The following is a 12,026-nucleotide window of genomic DNA, read 5'->3' on the forward strand; positions in this document are numbered from 1 at the left end:
AACCCCCACCGCCCTTTTGCTCTCACTTGGCCAAACGTTCGTCCCTATTCTGCCTGTTCTGGTTTTATACAACAACGAGCCCTGCCCTATCCGTGCAGCGCGCACAGCCCCAGCACGCGTGGTCTCTTGCTCGTGCCATGAAAAGTAGCGCATTTTCTACCCACCCAGGAGGCACGCTTCCGCCACTGTGCGTGACTGGGTGGGCTGCCGGGGGTAGGGAAGCGGGGGTGGGGTGGGGGGGCAAAGACCCCCTTCCTCTCCATGTGGCTGCCGCATGCAGGCATCCAAGGGGGACGCAAGACGAGGGGCGGGAATGAGACAGGAGAAATAGAGAAGAAAGAAAGAGGGAGTGAGGCAGTGGGGGGAGAAAGAAAGAAAGATAATGACTGAAAGAGAGTGAAGAAAGAAACAGGAAGAGAGACAGTCAATTAAAGAGAGGGATAGAAAGAGGAAACAAAGAAAGAGGTTGTTGTGCGAGAGGAAGGGAACAGGGAGCGAGATAAAGGGAGGCAGAAGGAGATATGGGGTGCAAGAAAACGAAGGGCTACCCGAGAGCAGGTGAGAACCCCAGATAGAGGGAAGAAATAACGCGAGAGAAGACAGGTGAGACAGGAGACGGCTTGGAAGGGCTTGGGGAGATGGGACGGGGAGACAATGAAATGGAGGGAGAGAGTGAGTGAGTAGCAGGTGAGAGAGCAGGAGGGTGCAGTCAGACAAAACGACTCAGAAAGAGAAAGGACATTGCAAGAGCAGGGGTTATTCGAGCCAAGTGTTTGGGGGGTCGTCTACGGGAAGAAGGAAGGAGAGCCAGAGGGAAAGAGAGAAGGAGATGGGAGAGGGGGGGTGGAGGAAACGAAAGGATGAAGCGGGCTGTAAGGCATGTACGTAGCAAAGTGCGAGGGAGACAGGTAGAGAGGAAAGTCAGGGGGAGGGAAAAAGGGAGTGAAATAGAGGAGAAGAGGGAGGGGAAGGGCATATAGAAAAAGAAAGTGCGAGTCAGAGGGCGGCAGGTATATTTAGAGAAAGAAAGCGACTGCATAGAGGTGAGGAGACGGAGGGGAGCTGAAGGGAGACGAGGAGACAGACACAGAGAGGGGGTGGAGGGAGGCAGGGCCAGGGATCCTCCTACCCGCGCGCCCAGACTGCCAGGTACGCCGAGTGTAACCTGGGGAAGTCAGACAAGTAAAAACACATTGGAAGTCAAGGCTGCCCGCGCCAGGTGAATGAGATCAGGGCTGGCTGACTCTCCCCCTCCAGGAACCGCGGACATCTCCCCGGGGAGAGCGAACCTTCCGCCCCCCTCCTCCCCGCAGGTGGATTACTGCGGTGGCGGTGCGCGCGCTGCCCGGGTCAGCCCCTGGGGTCAGTGTCCAGCAGGTTGATGTGCCCCCCTCGGCCAGCTGAGGAGTTTCTGCGACTTTTATGGCTCCTTCCATTCTCTAGATCATGCACAGAAACTTCCGGCAGTGGATTTTCTACGTGTTTCTATGTTTTGGAGTCATCTATGTCAAGCTAGGGTAAGTGATGCTGGCTGAGAGCACCGCGTGTGGAGGGATTTGTGTTTCTCGTGGGAAGTTGTTTGTAACTTGGTGATTCGTTCATACATCACACTGCAGCTAGAACAACAATTCCCAGTTGCACCGAAAGAGCCCCTAAGTACCTATACATGTGTTAAGGGCGATTTAAAGCAGGTGACCTACTCATTGTTCTACTGATGCAAGTGACTGTGTGCCAGATCACTGAGTCTGAGGCTGCAGAGAGGCAGATCTCAAAGTGCTTCCAGGTCATGGGCTCTTAAGGTGCTGCCATAGACGTAGCTCTCAAGATGCTGTCAGGGGGTTGCTGTGAAAGTGCTGCTAGTACATGGGTCACAAAGTTCTGCCAGGTTGTAGGTCTGAAAGTGTTGGCAGTGGGCTATGTTGTCTTAAAGTGATCCTAGTTGTTAGCTTTAAAGTGCTGCCCGGGGGAAGTGTTGAAAGTGAAGCCAGTTTGATCACTCTGAATGTGCATCCAACGGGCTTGACCATAAACTGCTGCCAAGGCACAGGCCTCAAAGTATACTAGTGGGTATGTTTCAAGGTGCTGTGTTTGGTTTGTGCCTCGGAGGCTCCCTAGAGGGACAGCTCTAAAAGTGCTGTAACTGCAGTCATAATCAAAGTGCTGCAAGAGGCGATGTTCTTAAAGCGCTATCAGATGAAGCAAATTCCAAAGTGTTGCCATGGGGAGCTCTCATCTCACTGAGAAAGGGGCATCTCCCAGAGTTCTGCAGAAGCGCAACCTTAATGTGGCGGCAGAAGGCTGTGTACTGAGTGCTGCCATACAGGGCTCTGTACCTCAAAGTGTTGACTTTCAGTTAAGGTGTATTTGGCAAAGTGCTAGCAGCAGGCAGATCCAAGTCTTACTTGTGACTGCTTTCTAAGTGCCTGAAGAGAGTGATGGCTTTTATTAGGGATTTAGCTCAAAGGGCACCCATGGAGACATCTCTCGAAGTACCCCAGAGAGATCATCTCTGAAAGTGCTGTGACATTTACTCTCAAAGCGCTTCCAGATAGACAGCTCTGAGCGCGACGGTAGAGAGCTCTAACAAAGTGCTGCCCGTGAATGACTCTCACTATGCTCCAAACCAGTTCTTAAGAGGGAGCAACCCTCGAAGTGCTGCTATGGACACCTCATGATAACGTGCTGTAAGAGGGGCGTCTAAAACAACAAGATGAAGGGGGTTGCTGCTCTCAATCGGCTGCCACAGTGGACGCTCTTCAGCGTTCTGCAAGTTGGCATATCTCAAAGTGGCGGCAGAGGGAGCTTTCAGACTGCTGGTGGGAGGCAGAGGGCAAGTGTCAGAGAACTGCCAAAGGGGCGGCTCTTAAAGTGCCAGCAGAAGGACAAGTCTCACGGTGCTGGAACAGGGGGATAACACCCCAGGTGGTCTGAGGTTAAGTTTTTGCTCACGTTCCCCTTTCAATTCACAACTAAGACTTTGCAAGCCCTCTACTACTGTTCAAAGCAACAGTTTTAGACATTAAAGCTCTGGTACACTGCAACAAAAGCAAAAACAGGAGGCTGTGGACTTCCCACAGACCAGTGACTGTGAAAAACGGATTCAGCGAATTAATGTAGTTCTAAAGCATGTATATGGAAATAACCATCTCTACTCTAATCCAACCCACTGACACAAATGCTGGAGGCCGATAGGTAAAGCTCTGCAAGAGTGCTACAGGATAACTCACTGCAAAGGTTGAACAGAGTAAACCGCTGCAAAAGTGCTACAGGATAACTCATTGCAAAAGTGCAACAGGGTAAACCACTGCAAGAGTGCTACAGGATAACTCACTGCAAGAGTGGGACAAGTTAAACCACTGCAAGAGTGCTACAGGATAACTCACTGCAAGAGTGGGACAAGTTAAACCACTGCAAGAGTGCTACAGGATAACTCACTGCAAAGGTAGGACAGGGTAAACCACTGCAAGAGTGCTACAGGATAACTCACTGCAAAGGTGGGACAAGGCACACCGCTGCAAGAGTGCTACAGGATAACCCACTGCAAAGGTGGGACAAGGCACACCGCTGCAAGACTGCTACAGGATAACCCACTGCAAAGGTGGGACAAGGCACACCGCTGCAAGAGTGCTACAGGATAACTCACTGCAAAGATGGGACAAGGCACACCACTGCAAGAGTGCTACAGGATAAATCACTGCAAAGGTGGGACAAGGCACACCGCTTCAAGAGTGCTACAGGATTACTCACTGCAAAGGTGGAACAGGGTAAACCACTGCAAGAGTGCTACAGGATAACTCACTGCAAAGGTGGGACAAGGCACACCGCTTCAAGAGTGCTACAGGATAACTCACTGCAAGAGTGGGACAAGGTAAACCGCTACAAGTGTGCTAGAGGATAACTCACTGTAAGTGCAGCAGGGTAAACCACTGCAAGATTGCTACAGGATAACTCACTGCAAGAGTGGGACAAGTTAAACCACTGCAAGAGTGCTACAGGATAACTCATTGCAAGTGTGGGACAAGATAAACCATTGCATCAGTACTACAGGATAACTCACTGCATGAGTGGCACAGTGTAAACAACTACAAGAGTGCTACAAGATTAATCACTGCAAGCAGGGTACAGGTTAAACCACTGCAAGAGTGCTACAGGATAACTCACTGCAAGAGTGGGACAAGGTAACCTGCTGTAAGAGCGCTACAAGATAACTCACTGTAAGAGTGGAACAAGGTAAACTGCTGTAAGAGTGCGACAGGATAATTCATTGCAAGAGTGGGACAAGGTAAACCGCTGTAAGAGTGTCTCAGGATAACTCACTGCAAGAGTGGAACAGGGTAAACTACTACAAGAGTGCTTCAGGATAACTCACTGCAAGAGCATAACAGGGTAAACCACTGCAAGAGTGCTACAGGATAACTCACTGCAAGACTGGGACAAGTAAAAACCACTGTAAGAGCGCCACAGGATATCTCGCTGTAAGGGTGGAACAGGGTAAATCACTGCAAGAGCGCTACAGGATAACTCACTGCAAGAGTGGAACAGGGTAAACCACTGCAAGAGTGCTACAGGATAACTCACTACAAGACTGGGAGAAGTTAAACCACTGTAAGAGAGCCACAGGATAACTCATTGTAAGGGTGGAACAGGGTAAATCACTGCAAGATTGCTACAGGATAACTCACTGCAAGAGTGGAACTGGGTAAACCACTGCAAGAGTGCTACAGGATAACTCACTACAAGAGTGGCATAGAGTAAACCACTGCAAGAGTGCTAAAATATTACTCACTGCAAGAAGGGTACAGGTTAAACCACTGCAATATTACTACAGGATAATTCTCTGCAAAAGTGATACAAAGTAAACCGCTGCAAGAGTGCTACAGGATAACTCATTGCAAAAGTGCAGCAGGGTAAACCACTGCAAGAGTGCTACAGGCGAACTCACAGCAAGAGTGGGACAGGGTAAACCACTGCTAGAGTGCTACAGGATAACTCACTGCAAGAGTGAGACAAGGTAAACCACTGCAAGAGTGCTACAGGATAACTCAATGCAAGTGTGGGACAAGGTAAACCATTGCATCAGTGCTACAGGATAACTCACTGCATGAGTGGCACATTGTAAACCACTACAAGAGTGCTACAGGATAACTCACTGCAAGAGTGGAACAGGGTAAACCACTGCAAGAGTGCTACAGGATAACTCACTGCAAGACTGGGAGAAGTTAAACCACTGTAAGAGAGCCACAGGATAATTTATTGTAAGGGTGGAACAGGGTAAATCACTGCAAGATTGCTACAGGATAACTCACTGCAAGAGTGGAACTGGGTAAACCACTGCAAGAGTGCTACAGCATAACTCACTACAAGAGTGGCATAGAGTAAACCACTGCAAGAGTGCTAAAATATTACTCACTGCAAGAAGGGCACAGGTTAAACCACTGCAATATTACTACAGGATAATTCTCTGCAAAAGTGATACAAAGTAAACTGCTGCAAGAGTGCTACAGGATAACTAATTGCAAAAGTGCAGCAGGATAAACCACTGCAAGAGTGCTACGGGCTAACTCACAGCAAGAGTGGGACAGGGTAAACCACTGCAATATTACTACAGGATAATTCTCTGCAAAAGTGATACAAAGTAAACCGCTGCAAGAGTGCTACAGGATAACTAATTGCAAAAGTGCAGCAGGATAAACCACTGCTAGAGTGCTACAGGATAACTCACTGCAAGAGTGAGACAAGGTAAACCACTGCAAGAGTGCTACAGGATAACTCACTGCCAGAGTTCTCCAGGCAACCGGGCATCAAAAGCAACACAGATCAACCTACTGCAAGAGCGCTAGAGGTGAAAACATCTCAAGAGGGGAAAAGTTGAAATTACTGCAAAAGTGGTACAGGTCACCTCACTGCAAAGGTGCTCCAGGCCAAACTGCTGCAAGTGCTATAGGTGAACTTGTTGCAAGAGTAGTACAGGTCAATTAAGTGCAAGAATGCTGCTGGTCAACTTGTTAAAATAGTAACACAGGTCACCTCACTGCAAGAGTAACCCAAATCAATTCCCTGAAATAGTACTACAGGTCAACTTACTGCCAGAGTAGCAGAGATCACCTCACTGCAAGAGTGCCGCAAGTTAACATCCTGCTAAAGCTAGACTGCTGCCTGCTTTCGACTCTGCCATGTGACTGCTGCAGCTCCACGCCTGGGAGAAGAGACTGCCTCGGTTTAGCATAGTGCTTTATATCAGCAGGCTTTCTCACTACTAACCGAGCAATCTCAGTGAGTAGCAGCGTGTCCAGCACGAATGATACAACACCCGCCCCGGCCCAAGGCACCTTCTAGCTAGTGGACGTACCTTCAGCCCATCCCAGCACCCGTCCCTCGCGAGGTAATCTTGGCACTGGGTGCATGTGACTTCGGTTGTGGGAGGAAGAATGCTGCATGCACCACCCAAGTCTGCAGTGAACTGGGTGGGCCCAGGAGTGTGCTGCTATGTAAGCGTGTGGTGCCTCTGTAGCACAACCCTGGCCAAAGGGCAGCAGAGCCAAGCAAAGGTCTAAGACCAGCATGAAGGGAACGAGTGGTGGGAGAGCTGGTTTGTGGACTGTTAATGCACCGTTATGTAGTGTTTTTTAAAGAGGGGCATCCTCAACTCTTACTAAGTCTGAGCAGTGTTTCAGTGGGGGGTAATACCACTCTCCAAATGAATTGTAGACATCCATCCTGAAGACCTGGCTCTGTGAAGCAGCATATCAGTAACCTGTGTTAGCTATAGGTGGTCAGCGAATAAGATAGTGCTGGGACACCCTCTGAGTAGCTGGGCGCTCTACAAACCCTGTGACTGATTGATCCATACTTGAACTAACTGTTCTGTGCTGCAGTTCGGCAGCTGCCAGACAACCGGTGGCAGGAAGGCGTAATATATATATTTTAAAGCATTTTAAACCACACTTCTAAGTGCTATACATAGTACATTACTATTATCCAGTTTGTAGCACTCAAATTACAAACCTAGGAAGGATGAAAAGCAGCGTCTGCTTTGCCGGGATTCAAACATGGGCCTTTCTGCATTTTATCAGCAGTAACGTTCAGTTCAACAGCCTCCCTGCTCTTCTTCACTGCTAATCACCCTAGTATGCTGCAAACATGAAGGTGTGCGCCAGCCCGGTGTGTTTATAGGGGGAGTCAGCAGTTACAGCTAAGCAGCAATGCTGGGTCTGTCTCTCTGCGGTCTGCAGCACCAAGGAAGAGACTGCAGGAAAGTAACTCGTTGCTGCCTGCACGAGCTTTGCTGCTACAGGGTAACTTGTGATCTGCTGAGGTGTTTTAACAATTCTGAAGTTGTAATAGTAACCGGCACTTATATCGATGCCACAATATTGAGTACTATTGAACGCTAACATATTGTCAAGGTACGTTTTACGGCTTAAAGAGCAGTATCTGTACTTCCCTCTATACGTTTATTATGACGACATGCTGGTAGTAGTTAATTGGTCTCTACAACACCTGAATTCAATGCATATAAATGAGCTCCGTCTTTCTTCTTTAATCAAACTGGCGTTTCAACATCAAACACTGTCAAATGTGATTGGATTGAGCGTAAGGTAACGTTTGGTATTTGCTAAACCTGCATTTGCTAGTATTAGTTTCTGTGGTGTAACATGAAATAACACTACCTGAGAAGGAAGTGACGTGCTCCGCTTGTAAATCTCTTAAATGCCCTCCAAGGCGCCGCTGAGCCACAATAAAATCAGGAAAACCCCTCACATAACAAAATATCTCTGTTTAACTCCTGAATAAATATATTTTCATTTTTTTCAGTAAATGAGCAAGAAAACTGGGAAAACCCCTCGCATAACTAAACATCACAGTTTAACTCCTAAATAAATATATATTCATTTTACCCCAGAACTGAGCAGGGAAATTGGGAAAAGCCCTCACCTAGCTAAACATCACTGTTTAACTCCTGGATAGATATCTTTTCATTTTTTCGGAAAATTAGCATAATTTATAATCCATCAGAACTGATGAGGGTGAGCGCTTCCAGGCATGAGTAGCACTTATTTCAAACACCTAAATCCTAGCTTTCCTGTATTTTAGGGGGAATCAAGAAGTTTTGAGAGCTGCCCTCAAGGTCCGCACTGGAAGGCTGATTTTCTATGTCTATTGCAAGAAGGGCACTTACCCTGTGTGTAAGGCACAATGCGTTGAATTGGATTCTCTTTTTCGCTCTGCGGGCCGGCGTGAAGGGAAAGCGCGAGCCGGTGACGTAGATAGTCCAGGAGGGCATTGTAGATCCCGCTGGCAAAGTCTGTTCTAGACATGACGAGTCTCAGCACTGCGGCCTCCTTTTGAAAGTGGTGCTGTCAGGACAATCGTGTTTATCACTTTTAAGTGTCTCTAAGCACATTTTCAATGCCCTTGAAACCAGTGCCACAAAATACATATTACTCGTTAGGATGAAGGCAAATTTGTTTTACACCGAAGCAGGAGTTGATCCATTTTGATAATAGAGTATCCAGTATTATCATTTCAGTCCTTCGGTGATTTAATTTCAGACTGTTGTCAAGCAGCCAGGGTTATCAGACATGCCACACACATATTACAAATAAGCTGTGTAGCATCGGCGTAGTTGTAACTCGTGGCATCAAAGGGGTCACTCAATGTAGGTGGTAGTAAATAGATACTTCTAAACAGACATGCGAACAATGCTGAGCCTTAAGGGAGTCTATACTATGTTTGGGTGGAAAAAATCCAACAGGGATGCTGGGCAGCAATTTGCACGCAATCCTTTCCTGGGTGGCGAAAAAGCCCAAAGGGTCGGGGGCAACAATTTGCGCACAGTTTAAAAAAAAAAAAAAAAAAACATTTTAGAAGTGTACCGCTTAAACTTACTTCCCTAAATCTGGTGGTTAGAATATTGTGGTTGACATCATGGATTATATTGTCATCGGATCTAATAAAATTAGGGCCCCAGACCATCACCGGTTATGTCCATAAGCGGAGCCTTCCAGGAGAGAGGGTGAGGGAATAGCGACTACCACGATAATGTGGAATTAAGTATAGTTAGTATAGAAAAGTAAAGGTGCCTTAATCCTATGTCCTGATTTTTTCCTTTTCCCAACCTTTGTACCCCGTTGCCTGGTAGTAGGTCTGGAGACAGATTCTGAAAACTGTTAGCACAAAGCCTTGCATGACTAATACTGTTCCTACAGAGGGAGATCATTCGCATCCACCTCTCCTTCAGCCACCGAGGTGCACACCCTTGCCAGTTCCTTTTTGTTCAGAGATCAGTGTGGCCTGAAACTAGAAAGGTGCGAAATTGCCAAGATGTGCATCTTGCAACTTGAAGTAATTTTTTAAAAATGTTTAGGGCAAAACCAGCAAAGTTGAAACAAAAGGGATAGAAAAATAGCCCCTGCAAATTGCGGAAACAGTGTTCCTGCTGCGGTTCAGAACCATACGCGGGCTGGCGCTGCTTGGTAACCACGCTCTGCAATACCCCACAGAGGGAAGTCCTACTTCCATGCCCTAGAAACTAGTGCATACAAAGAAGCAACGAAGGACAATTTGTTGCTGATCCACAGTGACTGCCTCCGACACCAGCTTCCTAGTGCACAAGCGATCCAGATGACAACTGTTCCCTTGGATCCCACTACATCCTTTAACACAGGACCTCTCCAGTACCACATTGGTGCCTAGAGCTTTCCTCCACCGAACGTCATCACTATTGATGGCTGATGTTGGTTCTCCCAATGTCATAATTTATTGTCATTCGGAGTATCTCAGATTACACCAGTCATTCCAATCAGGTTGAGCCTGTAGTGCAAGCCCCAGATGTGGCGGTGTTGATTTTGGCAAATTATAGCGATTGTTTGCGGGGAAGGGGTTTATATTTCACCTGCAAAGCTATTGGGAATTTACTGACTTTGCTATTTACAAATATTTCGCATTTTTGTAAACCTTGCAAATTTTTACCGAAATGATAATTTGTTTGCAAAAAAAATCATTTTTGCAACAAAATTCTCTCTCCAAAAGTGAATTTGTGCTTAGGTATTTCTTCTGCAAGGAATAGTTTTGTGGCATTTGTTTCTCACCATTTAAATGTTGCAGCCTTTCAGACAGAATATTTATTTCATGTTTTTATCACACTTTGAGGTGATAAGAGAATACTACAGAGCAGAGAACCACCAAAGAGAGGTGGAGACAAGAAGGCTGGGTTGCAACGCTTGCAAAGTAATGAAGAAAACTTTGCACGGTTCGTGGAGAAAAATGTTTTACAACTTCCTGTACTCCTAATAGTGATCTCTCCTGGTGTCAAATATTTTTGCATACTTTGCAAATGAAAGACCAGATATTTCGCACAAACTTCCGGTTGCTCCTCCCTTCCCAGTTCATTCTCTCTTCAATAATGGATTCTGCACATGAGGTTCTAAGGAAGATCCTTCAGGCATCAACACTTAGTACATATCCTTCTATCAAAGGGATTGTGGATGGAGGCCTTGGCTGTTATACATGGAGGTCCCAGGTGCCAAGGAAGACCCTGAAACTTTGGAAGAAAAACTACAATAAACCTACTATGTGGAAATATCTGGACAATTTAAACAGCTTTTCCAAATATGACTGGCTTTATCGCTGGTAATCGCCAGCTAAATTAATGAGGCAATAACATCTCCCTGAATTAAATACCTCATCCTCTCACATGTAGCAGTCTACATTTCTGTGGCCCAGATAGGCTAATGCCAAAGCCAGCATGTTGAGGAAGTGTGGCACAAATGGGATGAATTTGGCTGCTATGTCTATTTTCTCGTCAAACATGTTTGAGAAAGAATATTTGTTTGTTTATGCTCAACCTTGGTAAGAAAGCCACCAAGTAAAAGCTGGTGCTGCCCAGAAGCCTGATGGCGACTAATGGATGGTCCATTATCTCCTCTTCCTCCATGTGCTGAAAAGCGTTGGTGGGGTCTTCAGATTTAATAGCAGAGGCCTTGAACTGCACAACCCCATCTAGCCATCATTTTAAGGAAAAATCCATTCAATTCCTCAACATACCCAATGCAGTAACAATGCAAAACAGGCGTGGGTATGACCACATCACAGAGTTTCAACTTAGTAGCACTGGCCAAAGCCTAACCTTTCCATCAATCTGCCAAGGCTTTTCAGTATTTCAGGGCAGGAAAAGGGCTTCCTCCCACCCCATGGTGTTGGCTGGCACTTCCACTATTCAACCTTACAGTTCAAGTGGAGACGCTTCAGAGGGAGTCCTAGCAAGAGCCAGAGGACCAGCAAAGGCCAAGAAGTCTAAATAAATACCCGGACAATCCTCATCTTTCCCCGTTGGACATTTACTGCTCTCATGGGAAGGGTTTTTCTTGTGTTAGCACCACTGGACACAGATTACCAAGTGCTCCAGGATTCTCTCAGTGGCCTAGGATGACTAGTCCCGAGAGCTAAGTTCACAACAATGCATAGATCAGTCTCAGCCACCAGTATTAACTAGTAATTACTCTAATCTATATCCCGTCCCAATACTGTTTCCACACTGTAGTACTGCAGACCTGAACTTAGCCTTCACTCCCTTCCAGCCAGCAGGAGCAGCCCAGCCCAAGCAACCAGGCCTTACCTCCTGTGCATGGGAGCAAAAGCAGGCTCACACAGGTTTTAGCCTTGTAAGACTTCATCAGCATATGTGAACGTGAGTTCTATGCACAATGATCACAAGACCCATGTTTAGTATTCCTTGCAGTCGTGGCATTTCTGCTGAAAAAAAACAAAAAGGTGAGAGTCTAAAAGCGACACCGCTCCACCAACCACCACCATTATGGCAATCTCTGCCTCAGATTTTGTCCCAGGAATCTCTAGAGAAAATATCAGATGCCTCATCTCAGTACGGCAGAGGCTGCCCTACCTTCTGAGAGAGCAGCAAGCTGCTACTACCAGTCCCGCAGAACATTTAAACAAAACAAGTCTGCCCTCGGCAGATTTTAAAGTTGTTGACTATGGCCCAGTCTTTAGATCCGATCATTACATTT

The 12,026-nt window shown here is 46.7% G+C and overlaps 1 protein-coding gene across 1 annotated transcript in view; it reads left to right on the forward strand.

The window, feature by feature from the left end:
* The first annotated feature begins 1,030 nt into the window (after nt 1-1,030).
* The window catches only part of WNT7B (Wnt family member 7B), a 293,293-nt gene continuing 282,297 nt past the window's right edge, over nt 1,031-12,026 (forward strand). The window contains exon 1 of the mRNA XM_069228250.1: nt 1,031-1,517. Within this exon, the coding sequence (XP_069084351.1) occupies nt 1,447-1,517 (71 nt within the window). The 5' untranslated portion in view covers nt 1,031-1,446. The remainder of the gene's footprint in view (nt 1,518-12,026) is intronic.

The sequence above is a fragment of the Pleurodeles waltl genome, chromosome 4_1, assembly GCF_031143425.1.
Source record: "Pleurodeles waltl isolate 20211129_DDA chromosome 4_1, aPleWal1.hap1.20221129, whole genome shotgun sequence".
In the NCBI taxonomy this organism is placed as follows: domain Eukaryota; kingdom Metazoa; phylum Chordata; class Amphibia; order Caudata; family Salamandridae; genus Pleurodeles; species Pleurodeles waltl.